At 39.7% G+C, this 22687-nt stretch overlaps 1 protein-coding gene across 11 annotated transcripts in view; it reads right to left on the bottom strand.

Annotated features, from left to right (window-relative positions):
• Positions 1–22687, bottom strand: part of CAMK2D (calcium/calmodulin dependent protein kinase II delta) — a 257409-nt gene that overhangs the window by 35869 nt on the left and 198853 nt on the right. For 3 of the 11 annotated variants that reach the window (XM_007670171.3, XM_029077177.1, XM_029077180.1), the window contains exons 10-16: positions 20683–20805; positions 19367–19450; positions 18604–18646; positions 15936–15973; positions 10654–10713; positions 8915–8956; positions 6544–6592 (exon numbers count right to left, since the gene is read on the bottom strand). In XM_007670171.3, the coding sequence (XP_007668361.3) occupies positions 6544–6592; positions 8915–8956; positions 10654–10713; positions 15936–15973; positions 18604–18646; positions 19367–19450; positions 20683–20805 (439 nt within the window). The remainder of the gene's footprint in view (positions 1–6543; positions 6593–8914; positions 8957–10653; positions 10714–15935; positions 15974–18603; positions 18647–19366; positions 19451–20682; positions 20806–22687) is intronic. The other 8 variants (XM_029077178.1, XM_029077181.1, XM_029077179.1 and 5 more) reach the window with 4 other exon arrangements.

The raw sequence follows: 22687 nt of genomic DNA, 5'->3' as shown, positions 1-22687 counted from the left end.
TCTACAAGCCCTACTGAAAGCCAACCTCCTTCAGAAGGTTTTTTGCATACAACACTGGCCGTCACACGACCTGGGTTCTAATTCCGGCTCTTCCACTTGGACGTGCTGTGATATTTAAGTGCTTACTACGTGCCAGACACTGTATTAAGCGCTTGGGGGGAAACAAGTAAATCTGGTTGGACAAAGTCTCTGTCCCATATTCGGCTCACAGTCTTAATCCGCATTTTACAGATGAGGTAACAGAAGCACAGAGAAGTTAAGTGACTTGCTCAAGGTCACACAGCAGACACGTGGCAGAGAGGGATTAAAACCCAGAGCCTTCTGACTCCCTGGGCTGTGCTCTATTCACTACACCATGCTGCTTCTCCATTTGCCCGAAGACCCTGCACGAGTCACTTTGCTGTACTTCAGTTTCCTCATCTGTAAAACTGTGATACAATATCTGTTCTCCCTCCTACTTAGATTTTGATCCCTGGTTGGGTTAGGGACTGTGTTCGAGCTGAATGCCTCGCATCTACCCTGGCACTTAGTATAGGACTGGCACGTAGAGCTTAACAAATGCCACAAGTATTATTCGTCTTATTATTAACTCCACCTTCTCAGGTCACATCCTAATAGGTTCCTGATTCTGTTTATTGCTATTGTCTTTGTCTGTCTCTCCCGATTAGACTGTAAACCCGTCAGAGGGCAGGGACCGTCTCTATCTGTTGCCGATTTGCACATTCCAAGTGCTTAGTACAGTGCTCTGCACAGAGTAAGCGCTCAATAAATACTAGTGAATGAATGAATAGGTCCCCATAGTTAGCACTTGATTGTTGGACAGGGAAGCAGCGTGACTCAGTGGAAAGAACATGGGCTTGGGAGTCAGAGGTCATGGGTTCGAATCCCGGCTCCGCCACTTGTCAGCTGTGTGACTGCGGGCAAGTCACTTCACTTCTCTGGGCCTCCGTTACCTCATCCGTAAAATGGGGATTAAGACTGTGAGCCTCATGAGGGACAATCTGATGACCCTGCATCTACCCCAGCGCTTAGAACAGCGCTCTGCATAGTAAGTGCTTAACAAATACCAACATTATTATTATTATTAACCTGTTCTTAGCACTTACTCTTCTTCTAATAACTGATGAAGCAGTGTGATCTAGTGGAAAGAGCCCGGGCCTGCAAGTTAGAGCACCTTGGATCTAATCCTTGCTCCATCACTTGTCTACTGTGTGACCTTGAGAAAGTCACTTAACTTCTCTGTGCCTCAGTTCCTTCAGGTGCAAAATGGGAATTCAACACCTGTTCTCCCTTCTACTTAAATCAGTGAGTTCGATGTGAGACTTAATCATCTTTTATCTACCATAGCACTCAGTAGAGTGCTTGGTACATAATAAGTGTTTAAATACCACACTCATGATGTTCTAAACTTAGTTTACATTCTAACTTTCCTTCCAGACCTCAGGCATCATCTTCTGGAGTGCTGCTGTTTTCCTGGTATATAAATTGTGGCTGTCCATCTCCCTGTTAAAATATTGGCTTTTGGAGGGTGGGGATGTGACCCTTACTAATTGGAGTTTAGTAAACTCTTAATACGGTCCTCTGGAATGAGGAGGAACTCACTAAATCTGACTGATTGATGTGCTCCCTACTCAATTTACAGCCTGTTCGGAATCACTTTGGGGACAGAACAAGTCTTCCAAAAGCTGCATAGGGAGTCTTTCGGTGGCTTCGTGACCGGGGAAGGAGAATAACCAATTCCCCTAGGTGTGGCCATCATGCCTTGTTCCTTTCAGAGAGAGGCCAGGAGATGGGGAGAGATTTTTTGAGTCTCTCTCAACGGTTTCCAAGACGGACCCTGACACCAATCTTACACCATGTGTTGACGGTATGCAGAAAGGAAAGAGATCTCCCGACTCCCAGTCTTCCCCTCTCGGGAGAAACTGGTTTGTAATGCACTTTAAACAGAGGATGTTTGATGATTTTAAAAACTTGTCACAATGGGTACCGAAGGAAGGGGCTCAGAGCAGCATGGCCTAGTGAAAAGAGCACATCACTAATCCCAGTTCTCCCAATTGCTTGCTGTGTGATTTGGGGCAAATCACTAATTTCTCTACGCCTCAGTTACCTCATCTGTAAAATGGGGATTGCAACTTCCTTCCTCCCAATTGGACTGTGGCCCCCACCCTGGACAGAAGCTGTGTCTAACCTGATAAACTCGTATCTAACCAAGAGCTTAGAACACTGCTTGACACATAGCAAGCCCTGAAAAAATACCATTAAAAAGCAACGATAAAACTACTTAGAATATCCGGTTGTCTTTAAATATTTATTAAATTTGTTGATTTCATTAGATCATGGGCTAAAACAACTGTGGGAATTATCAAGCACATTTTACCAATAATCTTAATGCAAATAATGACGTTCCCTAAATTAAATTTGTTATTATAAGGATGAAATACCACAAGACCAAGACTTTTGGGAAAAAAAGTCAGTGCAAAATTAGCAACTGATATTTTGTTTCCTCTGGGAGAATTACGAGATTAATTTTAATGGGAATTTTTAGAAATCTAGATGGAAAAAAAAACTTATAAAATTGAAATGCACCCAGAACTGTGTTAAACGTTTAATTTTCCACTCTAATCATTTCCTGAATGATTTAGAGTGTCTGGATGGGATCTGACCGTTGGTATCTGCAACGTTTTTAAGCCTAATTAGGAAGACAGAAGACTCCTTGAGGGCAGTGTCTTTTACTTTTATCGAACTCTGCCAAGAGCCTAGTTAGCTTGGTGCTCTGCCCACAGGAGGCAATCGATAAAAGCTATTGACTGACAGTTTGCACATATTTCTATCCATTACTTCTTGTGGGAAGGTGCTGGAGGGGAGAACACTTGGGATTGCCATGATGAACACTTGCTTTCTTCTAAATGATAAAATCAGCTATCAAGCTACTGAGAAGCAGTGTGGCCCAATGGAAAGAGCACGGACCTGGGAGTCGGAAGGACGTGGGTTCTTATCCCGGCTCCGCCACTTGTCTGCCGTGTGTGATGTTGGGCAAGTCGCTTAACTTCTCTGTGCCTCAATTCCCTCATCTGTAAACTGGGGATTAAGACTGTGGGCCCTATGTGGGATAGGGGACTGTGTCCAACCGGATTAGCCTGTAGCTACCCCAGTGCTTAGAACCGAGCCTTGGCACAAAGTAAGTGCTTGACAAATACTGTAATTATTATTAATAATAATAATGATAATGCTGGTATTTGTTAAGCGTTTACTATGTGCAGAGCACTGTTCTAAGCGCTGGGGGAGATACAGGGGAATCAGGTTGTCCCACGTGAGGCTCACAGTCAATCCCCATTTTACAGACGAGGTAACTGAGGCACAGAGAAGTTAAGTGACTTGCCCACAGTCACACAGCTGACAAGTGGCAGAGCCAGGAGTCGAACTCATGACCTCTGACTCCAAAGCCCAGGCTCTTTCCACTGAGCCACGCTGCTTCTATTATTATGACTTGAAAAATCATTTCACCTCCCTCAGTGCTTGTTGCTTGGTGAGTCAATCAACTAATTCCATTTATTGAGCGCTCACTGTGTGCAGAAGACTGTACTAAGAGCTTAGGAGAGTACAATAGAGTTGGCAGACATTTTTCCTGCCCACAAGGAGCTTACGGTCTAGAGGGATCGAATGACATCGGTGAGCCTTTGATCGTGGAACTGAATGAGGCAAATTACGGGGTTTTTAATTTTAAAGCCAGTACAGTCATTTCCCTTGGAGAAGAAAGGAGCCGTTCTGAGTGGGTTTGCTAAATGAGGATTTGGAATAGGATGTACACCCATTGCCAAATACTCCCTAGAAAGTTTTGAATCAGAGGGCTGTGGAAGCAGAATATTGTGACAAGTGAAGAAAGAAGGAGTAATTGGCTCAGAGGTTCCCGCAGACAAAGATAGTAAAACAGAGAGCCGAGTTTGATGTCACTTGCTCTTGGTTCTCTCGAATTTCTTTTCGAGAGACTGGTAACAGTTTTCTCGGAGACCTGCGTGAGTCAACGGAACGAGAAAGGCTTAACCTGCCGTGAGAGAGACTTGTGCTAGGCGACGGGAACAACCAACTACGTGGGGTCATGAAGCAGTGGTTCCCGTACGAAGGGAGATTGTGGAATTTCCTACACAGCAGACCTTCAAAGGAGAGTGAGATCGGTATGTGAAGCAGTGTGGCCCCATGGAAAAAAACATGAGCTGGAAGTCAGAGTATCAAGGTTCTTATCCCAGCTATGTGACTTAACTTCATTTAACTTCTCTGGGCCTCAGTTTACTTATCTGTAAAATGACTATTAAATACCTTTTTCTCCCTCCTCCTTAGACTGAGAGCCCCCAAAAGGATAGGGACTGTGTCCAAATTGTTTATATTGTATCTATCCTGATACTTAGTACAGTGCTTCGCACATTACTCCTCCTCTACACTGTATGATTTATTAAATAATTCACCAACAATACTTCCCAACAATTATATTATTGAGAACGTACTGTGTGCAGAATACCGTGCTAACTCAGTTGCGGGCAGGGAACGTGTCTACCGACTCCATTTTATTGTTACATTGTACTTTTCCAAGTGCTTAGTACAGTGCCCTTCAAACAGTAAATGCTCAATACGTACGATTGATCGAAATGGGGAAGGGCCAAGGGTAAAGGAGTGTGGGAGTCGGGATTAGCGGCACTGCCTAGTGCAAAGGGAGCTGGGAGAAGCAGCGAGGCCTAGTGGATAGAGCGTGGGCCTGGGAGTCCGAGAACCTGGGTTTGAATCCTGACTCCACCACCTGTCTGCTGTGCGACCTTGGGGAAGTCACTTCACTTCTTTGCGTCTCGGTTACTTCATCGGTAAAATGGGCATTAAGACTGTGAGGCTCACGTGGGACACGGACAGTGTGTCCAACCTGCTTAGCGTGTATCTACCCAAGCACGTAGTACAGTACCTGGCACACGGTCAGTGCAACAAATACCATTTAAAAACCAAAAACAAACCAAAAAACCTTGGGTAAACACTGCAGAGCTGCAAGGACTTTCTCTGTCTTCCTGCCCTACCTTTTCTTTGGACCAGTGAAAGACTTCAGTGTTGGTAAATCACCAGCTGGGTAACAACATTTTTAAAGAGGACCTTCTGTTTTGACTGGGAGGTCTATAACTGACTAAAGGAACTATGAGTAAAAGTGCAAAAGCACTGTTTGAGTAGGCCATCCAATGGACCCAAAGAGGAAATGCAAAGCCAATTCTACTATACACACACACACAAATATATATATATACACACATATACATATATATATGTGTCGGGCAGGGGGAGATATATATATATATATCTCCCCCTGCCCAATACGATTAGGGATGGGAAAATTCACCAGTAGAAATTCTAGGACCTGGATCACCGGACGTGACCATTTCGGAAAAGCAACGACTCAGTCAATTCTGATTCAACAATTGTGACTCAACAAGTCATACTGATTCACCAGTAATCTCCTCTCCTAGCCATCCCAAATTATTACAATTGCAAGACATTATAATGGATCCTGTCAATTGATTTACACAACCAAATTGCAAATGCCATCACATGTCACCCTGGGAAACCAATCAACTGAAACCATGCGCCCCCACTACTCCAAAGTGTCCATTCGTACTCGTGTGGCTGCTGAAAATATTCAGTCCCTTTAAGTCTATAATGCGGTTCAGTCATAAGCACACCCGCACTAACGCGGCAGAATTCAAAGGATAACTTTTTACAGTGCTATTTACGCGAAAAATCTTTCGGTTGCATACTTTCCTAATCCTTTTCACCGTTCCAGCCCAGTGCTCATGCACCATTGTTGCAGCTCAATAAAATGGCCTTTATGAAACAAAACTACACGTATCGTATTAGCAAGAAAAGCCATACAGTTAGCAACTTCAACAGAAATAAGCACACCAAAATGGAACACCGGAGGAGAGGGTGAGGAAGCAATATAATAGTACGGCTCTAAAAATGGGTCCCAAACACTAACAACCAATAGTTAATATGTGAAAAATGCTGGTCATGGACAGCATCAGGCTCAAGAAGGACCCTGGCATCTGAACAGAATGCAAAACAAGTGTGAAATGGAAAAATTCACAACTTCACAGAATGGCAAAACTGTAAAGCCAGACATATATATTGTTATACCCATAGCAAGCTTGCTCAGGAAGGCTACCTGCAGTTTCACAAAAAAAGTGGCTCTTTCAACAGATGTATGCTGTATTCAAAAACACAGCCAGGGTTCTAATCTTATCTCCCTGCTGCTATAATTGTCCCATGAAATAACATTCTTCAGCTGCCACGACTATTCTCAGGGAACATAATTTCCACATACGAAGTACACAAAAGTGGTACTTAAATTTTCATGAGTACCAAATGAGGCTGTCAAAACCCCAAATTGACATGCAGAATTAAAACTAGAAGCATATGTCCTTCAAATATTGGCTAATCATTTATACCTGCTGATTCACCAAAGACAGTATGTTCGTGTGAGGGTTGTGCATATCCTTGTTTCACTTTTAAGCATACCTTTCACATCTTCATCCTCAATGGTCGTGTTGGAGCTCTCAGTGGACTCCTGTTGAAAAGCAAATACAGTTGAAATGTGGATTATCGCCTGGCTGTTTTATTCATACAGCTGCCATCTGGGCAGTACGGTCAGTGGAGGACAGATCATGCAAAGACCTTTCAAGCAGGCCAGCGGGCCGGGCGGATGTATTTACATGCAAATGATCATATATATTAACGGGGTTCTCACTGAAATAAAACGTCTCAATCTATCCATTTCAAAAGGGAGCATCTCGACACAACCAATACTTGGATGTCCGGTTTCTGAACTACCCAGTTGTTTGAAGGAATCTGTTGAATACTTACAGAAACTGTAGTTTTTGGCACACTGAACATCAACTTTGAAAAACAAATGCAACTTTTAATTTACCAGCATTATCTTTGTTTCCCATTAGTTCTCCTGAGAGTGGAAAGAGGTTTGTGATAAGAAATTTCAGTGTGTACATTATCTGGTAAAGGCTGTTTTTTTACGAGTTTGTTGGGGTGAATTGAAATTGTAATCAACTCTCTGACGCTCCAGTGGCTAACAGATTTATCTAATGAAGAATTTCAAAACTAGAGACAAGAGCGACAATGCCACTGACTTGCTCCCTTAATGAAAAGGCCAAGCTATCTACAGAGTTCTCAGTAATATTATCAATGGAGTGAATGATTAGTAAAATCACCTAAAAGGACACTGCCTTCATTGAGGAACATTAACAGAAGCAACTTCTTATTTGGTTGAATTTATCTGTCCAACGTAAATACTCTAATTGGATTTTATTCCCCTGGCACTCATGAGAAATATGTACACAGGATTTTGGATAAACCAAAAACTACATTTTATCCCCTTTCAATCTGTGGCCCTATACTTAGTGATGAAAATATAATTTTTATTAAAAAGTAAAACCTTTTGTCAGTGTCCCTTTAGAAATTGATTAGTCTTAAAAAAACAAGTCAAAACAATGAAAAGAATAAAAATATGAAATGTTACTGAAACGTAAACCACAAATGTAGACACTAAGCAGCACCTAGGTCCCACAGACACAAGATCAAACACGAGAATCCCCATGCTTTTCCTGACTGATGTAGCATTTCAATCCAGGCTGTACAAAAAGTACCTTCCCTAACAGCACCATGCTCTGATAAAAGGGAAGAAATGTAGTGTGACAAAGGGGTAGCATGCCACTGCCCTTACAAGGGATGTAGCTAGTACCAGAAGCATCCATTCCAGCCGCCATGCTTGATCTTTCCATTTGCTGATGACATTTAATAACAACCTGTGTTTCATTAGTGATTTTCCTGGCCATCTATAGACTTTCAGGGACACAGGGTCTCTCAACTGCCATGCCTGAACTTATACACCTTTTCTTTTTCCCCACGCTTTGTTTGCTTTAATGCTCCCTAAACGTTATGCTTCACGGTTTGATACTGAGGGGGAGGAGAAATATGGCCCATGACTGCACGTAGTATTTGACGAGTTTGGAAAATAAACATTATTGCTTTATGGACTGTAAAAAATGAATCAATGACATGCAATCTACTTAGAAAAGTTCTCCCCTCATCCTTTTGAAATGTATGCATGTGTAGTTACTTTCCCCACCCTAATTAATTGCTACCATGCTCAGTATCTACACAATTTCACACTCAGGTATAACAAAAACCTGATCATTCAATCATTCCTCAGGATGAGGAGTAAAATATCTTTTTCAAGAACACTGTAAAATGACAAGGCACAAAAAATAAAATTCTTCAGGTCTGTTGCAATCCATGCAGAGCAATATATTTGTTCAAATCAATGGGGGGGGGGGGGGGGAATGGGAAAAGATTATGTGATGACAAAGCAGACCAAACTTAGACAGAAGCTTAATTAAATCAAGGCAACGCTACATCAACTCAGTTCTTAACACTTTCACCAAAAGCTCCATGTGGTACCGACAAAAACCTCAAACACCCATGCACAAACGAGATCCACGGTGTGACGCACAAACATGCGGAGAAAAGGTTTAGCAGATGGATTTTGCTTCAGCATCACAATTATCTTATGGAAAAGTGATGTAAATATAGTTCCTAAAAATATCCCCTGCTAATTAGAACACTAAAATGACAATTTATTTTACTTTGCTGATAGGAGGTTTCTTTTTCAAAAGAAGTAAATGTCCAGCTCACTAAAATTAGGGTAATGAAGGTGAGAGACAGAGAGAGAGAGAAAGAGAAATAAAGGAAAGAGAGAGAGAGAGAGAGAAGAGAAAGAATCCCTTGTGTAAATTCAGGGTCATGGACTCATTTTAGCCTGGAGTGGATGAAATGGATAATTTATGAAAGCAAACTGTAGTTTATTCTTTCTGTATACCTTGTTTCCATCTGGGTTGTGGATTACAGTGGTTTGGGGCTCCTGAGTGAGAACAAATAAAGAAAGAAAGAGTTTGCATTGGTAAATGTGTCCTCTGTAGCTGGGCAGGAAAAGCAGGACGAGCCAGCCGACAAGTGCTTAAAACAGTGACCAGGGCCAAGCAACGTCAACTGTTGGCAGAGGATGAGACTGATCTGATCTCACATCCAAGGTTCCCTTCCTGGAATTTCCCAACCTAGGCTTCCCTACTGTAGCGGCATGCAAAGACCTTATTCATGATCAACACATATACACATCTTTGAAGTCTTGGAGACCAGAAGAGGCACTCACTGTTTCACAGTTTCTTCCTTAGAGCAGAAACACAGCCCCTTTTTTATTGGTCTGGGTTTCCCTTCCTAACTGATTTATCACAGACTCCTGGAAAACAACTCTCTACAGGTTTAAAATAGTGTGGACCGGGGGTTGGGGAGGAGCCTAGGATGATCAGAACAGATTTAGAGTTGGGCATCTCTCTGCCCTGTAGGCGAGCATTGTCTCAGAGATGCACTTCATTGTTATTTCATACTCGTATGTCCTTCCTATTATCCTTAAAATTGATGTTGCAAATGCCAGTCAGCTAGGATTTGAAAGGATACTCAGCTAAGGATGCATTCATAGCATTCTGAAGTTCTATAGGTGCACAGATACTGTGGAGGATCTGAATTAGTTGAGTATTAACTCAAAAACTCGGGTGGTAGTGTTGGGTGAAGTTAGTGATACAAGAACATCTTAAAAATGAAAAACAATTGAGAGCTATGCACTAGAGAAGAAAATGGCTTGGGAAAAACATCCTGAGATTCACAGATTGTTATTTTGAGACATGCTGGAATTAGTCAATTTTCACTTAGCCACATTTTGGATTCATGCAGGATCTTTCTGCCCGCCCCCCTTCCCCCCAAACAGCTGGGAATTCCTCAGATCTCCCATAGCTTAAAACCTGCCAACCACAACAGCAGTTTTCTCTGGGAACCATTATCCCATGGCCAACACTCTCCTCTTGCCCAAACGGACCAAATTGCCTACGCTGTTCTGCATTGTTTTTGTCATAACCATGCCTTTCGTTTAGCTTGGACAACGGAGAGTTGACATCATTGATAAGAGATCAAGTGAAACTGGGCAAGAATCCTGTCAATAACTAGCAAGTTCCAGGTGTATTTTCCATCACGTGAAATCTTTTCAAAGTGCAACGGTGGAACCCAACCATACTCTAAGTGAGGTGCCTCTTCATCTCAGTAAGAAAAACCTTGACAAGTTCTACTGACTTTCAAATAAAGCAGCGCTGGAAATCTGAATAAGGTCTACTTGGTTGTTGCCTAGCAAGAATCCTATTAGCTCTCCTTGATGCCAAAATTATGCCAAGGAAAACAGTCATTTAAACCAACTAAAAGTATCACCAAGAGAAGAGCTAATAGCAACCAAAGCACATTCTAATTCCCTACTGACACAGCATGCAGACAGACCCCTGGGCCCCCGTAGCCTTAATATGGGGTCGAATTCTGAGTTGACATATCTGGTGTTAGAAATGCACTTTGCTAGGAAACTGAATTCCTTGCAAATAAACAAATGAAAAATGCAAACCACGAGAAATGAGCAACTTGTTCAAGATCTTAGGATGCAAAGGAAAAGTGAAAGCCAAAGGGAGAAACAACAGAAAACAGTGAAGAACTTAAGTCGGGTTGAAAAGAAGAATCCAGGTATACCAGCGCCGGGGTGGGTATATTTTCTTTGGGGCTGGTTACCACGTTGGCTTTGTTGTTTATCTGTAGGTATACAGAAAATAGAAACAGACAAGCCTTAAACCTCCAGACAGGCAAAATCTCTCTCTGCAACACGTCTATGTAGAGATATAGACATGGAAATAAAGAGCTGCTGAAGATGAAACTGATGAACTCAAAAGGAACAGTGATGACAGGCAGGTTTGGTGACCAGTCCTAGAAATCCTGATAGTTAACACAAACAGGCTATATTCAGCATTGCTTTTGACAAACAAACATGGCTCGCTCAGCTGCGCCACGGTAATGAACAGGTAAAGAGTTTCAGCAAAGGAGTTAACATTTAAAATTGGAGAGCTAAGGAGAGATGCCATGTTGCATTTTGATTTCCTTGATTACAACTGTGCATTAGCATTAAGTGGTACATCCTCGTCATAAATAATTAAGGTATTTATCAACTACTTACAATGTGCCATGGACAGAGTTAGATTCCAGAAAATCAGAGGAAACACAGTAACAGTCCCCAAAAGGGCTCACAATCTAAAAGGGAGGGAGAGGAGGTGTTTTAACACCAGTTTTACTGATGTGAAAACTGAGGTCCAGAGAGAGTAAGTGACTCGCCCAAGGTCACACTCCCTGGTCAGTGACAGAGCTGGGACTAGAACCTGGGCTTCTTGATTTCCCATAAAATGCTCTTTTCAGGAGACCATACTTGCTTCTCTCCATTCGTTTATTTCTTGGGCTTGAAGTCACTAGTTAAACAAATAACGGATAGGCTCTATCTGGGTGAGGCATAAGCTTCTGTGGCTACCCAGTTAGTTAAGAATTTCTTGCTTTAGATGAAATAAAAGCACTGATGAGATTCCTGCAGAAACAGACCTTTTCAGTTTTTAAAATGGAGAATGATAAAGGCCTAGGATTTGACCATTGGTCTGTCTGGACAACCTGACGAATATTATATATATATATATTCCAGCTTAACAGCACCCCATCTCTGTGAGTGACTGGAATCAGGTAATTAACCTCATTAGTAACCTGTCAACCACTTTACCTTGGGAATGATCAACCAGACAAAGTATCATAGTAGACCTATGGTGAATGCTGCCAGAGGCAACAAAGGGGCACGGAGAAAAATCAATGCACCTTTGAAATAAAAGAACGTTAGAATACTCGTGTGCTTCTTAATGGCACAAGCCAAGTAACTCTGCTTTTCAATCTCCTCACAGAAAAATCTGCATTTACTGGATTACTGTGCCCTAATGGAAAAGGCATGGGACAGGGTATACCTGTATTCTACTTCCTCTGCCGTGGCCAGCTGTATAACTTGGGTACATCACATCAGCTCTGTGGCCTCAGTTTCCTATACAATCTATACATCTATTCCTACCTCACAGTACTCTATGAGGAGTGAATGAGAAAACCGACTGAAAACAATTTGGAAAAATAAAAGCGCTACAGAAAAACAAGATATGATCATATGCATTTGTTTGAAGCAGTTACATTCAGTTTTTGTTCCCCTACAGAGTATGTCTTTAGTTGGAGTTTCTGATTGTCCTAGGAATCTTGTCAGATGGACTCTGCTCACTCTGGGGTCTTGGATTTCTGCTATCCTAAGGAAATGATTTACGAATCTTTTCCTATCTGCTTGGAACAAACCTGGGACAGAAACTGCCAAATTTAATAAATGGTAAATCAACTTCCTCCAGCTGTTGTAAAAAGAATAAGAAACAGACACCCTTAATAATAAGTATAACTACCCCTGAAAACTTTGGTTTGGTCTTTTCTATGGCATTTATTAAGCACTCACTATGCACCAGGCATTCTACAAAGTGCTGGGGCAGATTTAAGCTAATCAGGTTGGATACAGCCCCTGTCCCACATGGAGCTCACAGTCTTAATCCCCATTTCACAGATGAGGACACTGAGGCAAGGAGAAGTATTATTTCTATTATTATAGTCATAACTCTAAAGATGCGAAGTCTAAAAAGCAACATATCATTTGAAAGGCAGGAATGAAGAAGCTGTAGCATGAATATTAAACATGGATGGAAATTTACCACTTTTAAAAACCTCTGTAAACAATGTGAATGCTTCATAAAGAATTAAGAATTTAAATAATGTGGAATCTAGAGAAACAAGTTATATCATTTTACCTAAACTGTGCTGAAAAATTCAAGATAAAATCATCAGGCCACCACCAGAAAGGTCAGATAAACTAAATGAAGACTTGTTCAGTACTAATGAGAGTCTATATAAATTTAACCTGCTTTGCTTCTCTCCATTTTTTTCTGTTTTTTTTTAAACCTGAAAATTCTACCAAAACATCCATTAAGTGCTGATACAACATAATATTCATCTCTGAACAGTAAACTTGCTGAATTATGCTTAGCGAATACACATGATTGTGTGCTAATGTGAGCCCCCATGTCATAGGATAGAAGGAAGGAAAAGTTTTTTGGTGCCAAGGACTAGGACCTACTTTATAAATAAACCACAGATATTTCGACTATCTGTTGATTTAGCCGCTGTCAAAATGCATAAAAGTTAACTTAGGCGGTACATCTGTAAAAAGTGAAGAAAAATATCTGCAACTATTAATATGGGACTTGAAATACATAATTCAGATTAGGATTGATGAAAATGGGAAAAATGCATAGGAAAGTTATTTCTTACAAATGAAAAAACTTGGCAAGAATCACTTGGGCTTTCACACAGCTGGAGGACAGCAAACATTGAGTAAGTGTTAAACGTATTTCAATGGGTGGTCAAAACGCTAAGCTTTCAAGTCCTTCTATTTTGAGGAAGAATTTTGGTTCCTTCAGCTATAATAATTATGGTTGCCAAGAACTACCCTGTTTTAGTCACAGTGGCCGTACATACATAAGCCCATACATTAAGCGTGCTTTCCTTGTGAAAGTGGGGTTAGTCTACTTTGCCATCATATTGTCTAACAATCCACAGTACAAGTCAGTGAAATAAAAGAGTCTATATGCCAATCATTTCTTTCAGTTGAATTTTACCAGTCAATCGCATTTATTAAGCACTTTCTGTGTGCAGAGCACTGTACAAAATGCTAGGAAGAATAAAATATAACACTATAACCAGGTGTGAACTGAAACCTTATAAGAGAAAAAATATATGTGCAATAATCAACACTCCACTATTAAAAAAAAAAAAGAAAAAACCTAATTTCTGGTCAGCAAAGTATACCTTTTAGAATAGTATTTTTTGTTACAAGAAAACATAATAGAAACTCAAAATGAAAGTCTGGTACAATTTGCCTTAGAAGTTACAAATACTACTTATGTGTTCAATTAAAGATAGATTCAATAGGAAAAAAAAAAGTCTGGCTTTTTGAAGGTGATCCATGTTTTCAGTAGCGGAGGAGCCAGGATGCTTCTTTTTTAAAATTGAATCTAGTGTTTAAATGGTGTGTTGAACCATTTTCGTGAGGCATGGGTCGACTTCCATATTTCTCTGTAGTTAAAGTTAATCTTTGATACTTAAAATTGAAGAATGACTCCGCTAATGAAGGCCAGTAAGAATAAAATGAATTCTAAGACTAATGAAAAAGGAGGGCCCCTGGGATGGAAGATGGTTTGAATGCACTGACTAAAGCTACATCCCCTTTCTGGCATTCAACTTCAGAAAACGGAGTTAAAAGAAATGTAAAATGTCTTATTCTGTCACATATGAAGTAGGACTTTTTGCTACGGGTCAACATTTTCCATTTTTAAAGCCCTAAAACTTAATTACACTAACAGCTGTAAAGAGAACTTTTTGATCTCAGAGTGAATGTTTAACAGGAGGGAAAATCTGTCAGATAGAGATCCTCACCATCATCTGAACACTCGAACTGGACTTCCTTTTCTGAATTGACCAGTCAGAGAAAAAGGAAAAGAAGAAAATGTGACCGGTTGAATTTTAGTATCAAAACAAGGAGTATAGAATAGTTTTGACTTCAAAAAGGACTAAACTAGAGGAGGGGAAAAGTTTGAGATGGGGGCTGGTTGGGAATGACCTTTCCAAATTAGAAGTACGGTAAATCAATCGATCAATGGTATTTATTGAATGCTTACTGTTCAGAGCATTTTACTAAGCACTTGGGACACTACAGATTTATGCAGGAATGTTGCCACTGCTTTACATCTGCACAAGATAATGAAGAACTGAAATACCTGGAAAACTTCAAATATCAAAATCGATATTAACTGCCATTAGTGCAGTCTAAACTGATGCAGAAATAGGAAATCAGGTTGAGAAAGCAATTTTAAGTAAAGCACCAATATTTCCCTAATAGAAGTACTTGAAATCCCCAAATCTCAAAACTGAATAGGATTTGCCTGACCCATTTAAACTGAATGAAAAATGTGTCTGAGTAATGCAGTTCTACTCTATACTTTCCCACTGTTTACATTTTTGGGTTGAGTTCAAATAATCAAACATTGATTTGGTTTCAAGAACCTTAAAGCACTTAAAGAGTTTGAACACAGTATCTCTGTGGGTGAAGAAGGGGTTAATCTTTTGAAAAATCAAATTTTAGAGTGGTTCCCTGAAAAGAAAAAAAAATAGTTTAAATGCCAAGCTATTTCCATTCAAAGACAAATTTCTATTACACTAGGCTGGCTAGAGAAGGAAGAAATTGTTGAATTACGGATCAAATTTTTGTTCGTCCTTTAGGGATCCCAAGAGCTAAAAAAAAAAAAAACTAAAAAAAGAATAAAATGTGCTGTTAACTGGCTTTCCGGCTCTGTTTCAAAGCACTTATTCAGGGCAGTCAACTGCGAGATGCCCTCACCCTTTATGGTCGGAGAGGAGTGGTTACTAAATCTTAATGAAGGTGGCTCCTTACCTAAGAGTTTCGCACCCCAGACTGCTTCTGAACAGACTGGCTTTGGCCCACCACTACTCAGACCTCTCCATCCTGACATTCCCGTGACTGCACAGAGCTTCAGATCATCATGGAAACACAGAGCCAAACAAGGGTTAAACATGGAGTATTAGGGCTCCATAAGCAAGTGTGATTCTTTTATGACCACAACTGGTCATGCTGGTCATGCTTAATGCTGGAAAAGTAAAGGATTCAGCAAAATATCTTTTTCCTTGTTAACTTTTAAAAAGTGAAATTTACAGTCATTTTTCTTCCTCGCACTCTTGGAATGCCAAGTCATCCTTAGGGTCTCCAAGTAGAATAAGGATGAATATGATATTGAAGAGAGAATAACTCGGACATCTGAAAAAAGTAAATATAGAGCTTGGAGGAAACCTACCTTCACTCCATCTGGTTTCTTAAGCAAACTCTTGGCTGCTGCAAAATGAAAGTAAATCGATATTTAGTGGGCTATCCAAAGATCCGACCGGCAGGCGGCAAAGCAAGCATGTTATTTTTTGGGTTTTCTTTACCATCTTTGCTGCATTACGACTAACATCATATGCGGAGGAATCAAGTTCACACAGTGAAGCAACAGCTTAAAGGACGCATGGGTGCAGTATCACTTTTCTATATTTTTATTTTTCAATTTTCAATTTGAAGCTAAGATATCTTCTTAGCCAGCTGGGTATCGTCAAATACCGTTAATTATGTAAACATCACTGATAATTATAGGTCTTGGTTTGTTTGCTATTGTGAAAAGGATACTGGAACTTTAACTGGACTATATTTTCATAATCCAGAAAGTTGATTTCAGTCTTTAGACATCAGGTAATAGATTGTATTAGACGTTCATTCACATCTAATTTACACCAATTCTTAAATGAACAGGGATTTTAAGGACCCTGAGCTAGGAGCAAAAGTTTTAAACACACACAGAAGGTAACCACTTTACTAAGACTTCATCAGTCACTTTATGTTTACAGTGGAAAGAAATGTGAATGTCGGAGTTTCAGCGATGGTTTTATACTAACCCTGAAAAGAAAATAACACTGCTCAAAGAGAAAATATGCAGGCCCAGTCTAGAGTAGGCCTTGAGTTTGGAACTTTTAAAATAACAACATGAGACTAAGCCCAAGTCACAAATACATCTTCATTTCTACGAACTAAAACACAAGAACTCAGGAGGTCTATGAAATTCTCATTTTCCTTATGTTTGTGGGTGTCATTTTGGAGATGGGAAGTACAGGTACCTCTTGAAAAACAGGTTGCTGCTTAAGGTTCTATTTTATGAGGTAAACAGCACTTTTACTAACAGGAAGGGAAACAGATATAAGTAGCTAATCAGGATCTGTTGGATGCAAGAAACTAGGGTCAGTGATTGGCTTTCAGGCTGACAATAGCTGGTCAGAGCAAAATTTCATGAGATCTCTCTGAACTGTGAATTTCTTGGTTTGATGTTGGTGCATGATGTTGTTATTGAGAAACTTCTGCAAATGTGAACTTCTACCTATATGTATTTAGTCAGCAAGAGGCCATTAATTTATTTTATTTATGCCAACAAAACACTCGCCTTACATAGCACATCGACTGCCTGAGCTATAAAGCAATCATTAAAGAACTTTTGTGGCAGTTAATAAGTTAGAAAGCAAATTCAGAAGAGTTGGGGTTGCGATAGCAAGCAGGGAGAGACAATGGTCGGGGTAAGCAGGATTTGGGCCTGGGAAATGCAGATCAATGTTCCCTTCAGTTACTATGGGCCTTACCTCACAAGAAATACATTCCACATAAAAGGAAGAAAAGAAAAAAAATAAAAACACTTTTATAACCATATATTTATGGACAAATTACTTTAGAGCATGTTTTGCAATGAAATAGAATGAATAAATTACTTGGAACTAAAATGTCATATCAAGGGCAAGATGCTGCGGCAGAGCCTCAAGTTACCTTGCCGACTGGGAAGTAATGAATGAAAGAATATTGGGTTTTTATGCCAAAACATTCAGAAACTAGATAAAATCCATACTGTACTTTATGAAGTTGGTTTTATTTTGAGGAGAGAGAGAGAAGAGGGGGACAAGAAAGACACAAAGAAGAGAAGAGAAAAGTGAGGAAGATGGAGTATGTGTGGGTGTTCATAAATACTAAGCCTATTTGAGCATGTATACCTTTATATACATAAATGATAACTTTGTAAATTATCAGATTGTTCTTACTCATCAAAATTTCTCTAGACTTCACGATTCTTGATTGAATCCATAGTTAAAGATGATTTTAAAATGTTCACTTTTTTCACATATCTTCTTTCAGGAGTTTGGTAAACTGAATTGCCCACTATAAATGTCAGCTAAATACACCTGTACATAAACTGGTGGACCACATAGAGGCAGCAACATAGACCTTTAAACACCAAACAAATTGGGCGAGATAAGTAGAACAGACCAACTTAATCTCTTGTTCACTGTGGTGTCATTCATTGGTTTATCACTCATAAGAATATGGTGGACCTGCCCACGTGAAATTTTTGTAGCCTTTTACTTCTGTTCGTTTACCTAGAAGTTGTAGCAAGTAAAAGAAAAATAATCAACTTTATCTTGTACGAGAGGTAAGTTGAGTATAAAATCTGAAGGGCATCAATTTTGCACAATTTGTCAATGAATAACTATGCACTATTTACAGGGATCATCTCTCTACCACATTCCAGCATTCACTGAACCTCATTCTTCCCCTGCTTGTAAATTTTGTTCAATCCAGGAGTAGTTCAGGCACTGGAAAAATCAGACTTGACACCATCCTTAGAATAGCCAACATACATATCGGCAGGATTTTACAGACAAGAATAAAACATCACCGACCCCATGACTTACTTCACTAGCTGGCTCCCCAAAATATATATAGTTGTATACAGTAATTATAATGTTATGCTTAAAAATAAGGAGCCATTGCCATTGTTTATTTTAGTGTAAGTACACTGCCCTTTCTTAACTATTGTTCTTTTTAAAGGTTCACAACTCTAAGGCTACAAGCATAGAGTGGTCAGGAATGGAATAAGGTCTCAAAACTGATACCTGAGAAATTTCTTGTAGCCAGCATGGTTGTCAGAATGGCACCCTATTAAAAAGATAAGTTATCACTAATTAGAGTTATACCGACAGATCACACGTCACAAATATGAATATACACATAAACAACTAAAAGGACTACCACACCAAATTTTGAGGTATGTCTATCCCTAAATTGTTGTTTCTTAATCTCAGTCCTTTCCTGAGACATGCATTCTCAACTGACTGACAGTCTATGACTACTGTATTAAACCTGTGTCAAAAGCAGTTTACTGCTCATTTACCATATGCAGAGCCCTCTTGTAAGCATTTGGGGAATATACAAGAATAATGTATGCATTCCTTGACCTCAAGGAGCTCATCAGCTAATAAATTTTGGCAGTACTTTTCTAGACTGTAAGTTCGTTACAGGCGGGGAGCGCGTCTGCTAATTCTCTTCTCTCCTAAACACTCATTACAGTGCTCTGCACATATTAAGTGCTCAACAAATCAAATCGATTGATGATGCCAGATTATCACAGTACCCCACTGATTAATAAGAACTCCATTTTTTTCTAATAATCCCTTATGCCCAGTGAAATTCAAATGGATATTTTAGTCACAATGAAGCAGAGATGCTAATATTAAAAATAAATCAGAATAAAGATTTTAAAATCTTCACAAGGTGACATCGATCATTATAAAATATTTCTAGTGCCCTTCGGGTTCAACAACTTCCTAAATTAAACCTTGAAGGAAATGCTTCTCCCCGCAATGACTGCTTCTTTACCTTTAGTTTTCTTCTAGCATTGAATTTCTTCAAGCAGTCTACAGTTTCCTGTCTGTGCATCATAGAAGCAACAGTAGAACGTTGCTGGAAAAACAAGAAAAATAACAGTTTTAATATAATTATATCCACACTATGTATCATAATCAAATATATTTAATACTAATGAAGTCTCATTAGAGGTCTTTAAACTCGTACTGTCACCCTAAAAAGTACATGATCCATGTACATTTTCCTTTTGCTGTAACTCAATTTTGGCAAAATTAAGCTCTTACACTTCTACTAGTGAGTTTTCAGTGTCTATGGCATAAGACCTGACCTTGATTCTCCCAAATTCTGAACCAAGGACATGAGGTTGGGTAGGGTTTAACTGTAAAAAGTCCACAGGACTAATCTGTTTGTGGTTATTCTTTTGCTCCATGCGGCCCCAGTAAGATTTATTACAGGCCCTTCAGTGAAAAATCAAGATCTCATATTTCAGTCAGTGCAAGAATTGATATCAAGGATTTACTTAGAAAGGCCTTCTATTCTCAACGCTCCTAATACATTTCCAGTCTATGCTACAAACCATCCAGTGAGGCTTCTTGACTCTTCAAAACCACTGCCCTCATAGAAATTCCTGTATCCAGTCATGATTTTCCACCATCTGCCTTCTTGAGCCTAATGAGTTCTTTCAGATTTCTATCTTTGCTTCATGCTTTTAACACATTATTCTCTATTTCCAAAGATTAGACATTTTCTAAATATGTCTAATAAGAAATGACCCAATCTCTTCTGTCTTTCCTCTGGAGAGATGTGCTTCAAATCCGGTACATTCTGACAGATGAATTACATACCTAGAGAAGACGCACACTAATAATGTAAACTGACTAATGTGGGTAAAATAGACTCTACTGTATGGATGTTCTTTCATGTTCAAAGATGAAGGTATTAATGGTGTTGGATTTTATCCATGCTTGTGTCTATTTTTCACATGGTATACATGAGAGATAGTAGAGAGCTTTTCTAATTTTTGTCCAGTCAGGGGAGCAACGCTTTTGGACAAGGTTGCTCAAATATCAGCACTGTTGTCAAGAGACCAAGAACATCAAGTTGTCAATTGATATAGGACTTTTTCTTTTGGGGGGGGGGGAATGACGGGGGGGAGGTATGTATATGTGTGTGGGGAGGTGTCTGTGTGTGTGTGTGTGTGTGTCAGAAGAATATTTGCTTATTCTCTTTTTCCAGTAGTGTGAAAGTGTTAGTCTGAGCCATTTATACTCCCCTCCTTGCTTCACACGATAATTATGAAGTATCAAATTTAAGTGACAATAACTTACACAGATCCATGGGTGTTTCAGTGCCTCTGAAGCTGTGATCCTTTTGGCAGGGTTAATGGTAAGCATTTTATTGATAAGGTCTTTGGCTTCAGGAGTCACGGTGTCCCATTCTGGTGATGGAAACTTTAAAAATAGAAGTTTTCAAGTGAAATCTGCTCAACTCAATTTTAAATAGAGGGCTGTCCTACTTGTCAATCCAACACATCCAAAATTTGATAATGGTGAGAAAAACAGTAAATTAATTATTTTGAAAATTACTGAAGGTACACCAAAACCTAATTGTTAAAGGCATGAGATGAATAGGAGAGGATAATCTAAAAATAGTCTAGAAGACCTCTTTAACATCCGAGCCACCTCTGCTTTCACCTCAATTTGGTAAACGGGGAGCAATTTGATCCTCAACTTCACTATTAGGAAGCTCTCTTTATGATGTATTTTTCAACCACTATTAAAAAATATGATGAGGACCATCAACCACTTCATCAGATCTTCTAGTTACTCCTCCCTTTCTTCAAGTATTACCACTACCAAATTACCCCACATAGGTAGAAATCAACTCTACTCCTAATGAACCCTACAAAAGAGGGTTCTATAACTTTCTCCCAGAAACCCATTTCAAAATTCGCCCTTTAGTTTCTAACCTACATCATCCACACTTGAACTCTGGCACTCTTTCTTGTCAACACTCCCTTCTATCCTTATCTTTACATCTAACCTAGAAGATGAGTATACGTTTTTCTTACAACCACCTCAATATGTAGACACTTAAATGGCTAAATCACCTTGGGGGTTCCAAGGGTTCCAAAATGGAGTTAACTACTCAGTCCTTTCCCAAATAATGGACAGAGCCAAACCACGGCTAAAGTATGAGGACTTCAAATCGGTTGTCCTTTTCTTCGGCAAAGGTTCAATCAAAGAAGGACAATTGAGAGTATCAGTGGAATGGAACACAAGCTAAAGTGATCAGGTCCCTTCAGTGTGATAGAAAAAGATTGAGAGAATACTTGAATGAATGCCACAAAATTATGAACGTTGTGGAAAGGGTAGATAGAGACTGTTGTTCACCAAACCCCACACCACCAAGACTTGAGGACTCCACATGACTAAGGCAAATTCAAACAAACATAAGGAAATACGTCAGTTGGAAAATATGGAAACCATTACCACAGGAAATTATGGAGGCAGAAAATAGCAATCAATTGAGGAATAGTCTGAATAAATTCATTGATGAGAAATCCATATGGGCTAGTGGAGAGAAAATTTAGGGATGGGTAAAAAGTTAGATAAGTTAAAAGCTATAAGAAGGGTTTAGTTTAATCCATGATCAGCAAATTCATGCAGGAGAAATACTGGAAGGAAAAAATAAAATTGTTAGAAGACTTATGGTTCTGTAGAATATGAAGATAAACTAAAGGACAACCAACCCTCTACCTCTTTTAATGGTTTTGTGAAGTGCTTACTACATGCCACGCACTGTGCCAAGTGCTGGGGTAGGTACGAGATAATCAAGTTGGACACAGTCCATGTCCCACATGGCACCCACAGTCTTACACCCCATTTCACAAATGAGGTAATTAAGGCACAAAGAAGCTAAGTGACTTGCCCAAGGTGATACAGCAGACAAGTTGCACAGCCAAGATTAGAACCCAGTTCCTCTATCAGGCCCATGCTCTTTCCATTAGGCGACACTACTCTAAACATCTTTTAAGTGTCATGTCAGAAACAGAGTATTGAATTGGACGGTGTGACCCAGTATAGCAGACCAATTAACTCAAACCATTGTGCATTCTTTAGTAAATGCATTAATTATTCCATTCTAGCACACTGTTGAGGGCAAAGGATTTAATGCTCCTCCTCCAAGTGAGCAATTTGCTCCCTTTTCCTTGGTTGATCTGTTTGATCCCAACTGCCAGGAGCACTCATTACTTTTTGGGGTGGCTTTAGTTTCCCATCTTCGACCTTTAACCAGCTACAGTGGGTTCAGTTTCCTCCTTTTAGCTCAGGT

This window comes from Ornithorhynchus anatinus, chromosome 12, assembly GCF_004115215.2.
Source record: "Ornithorhynchus anatinus isolate Pmale09 chromosome 12, mOrnAna1.pri.v4, whole genome shotgun sequence".
Lineage (NCBI taxonomy): Eukaryota > Metazoa > Chordata > Mammalia > Monotremata > Ornithorhynchidae > Ornithorhynchus > Ornithorhynchus anatinus.
The sequence above is the reverse complement of the archived record's forward strand: the minus strand, read 5'-3'. Positions and strand labels throughout refer to the sequence as shown.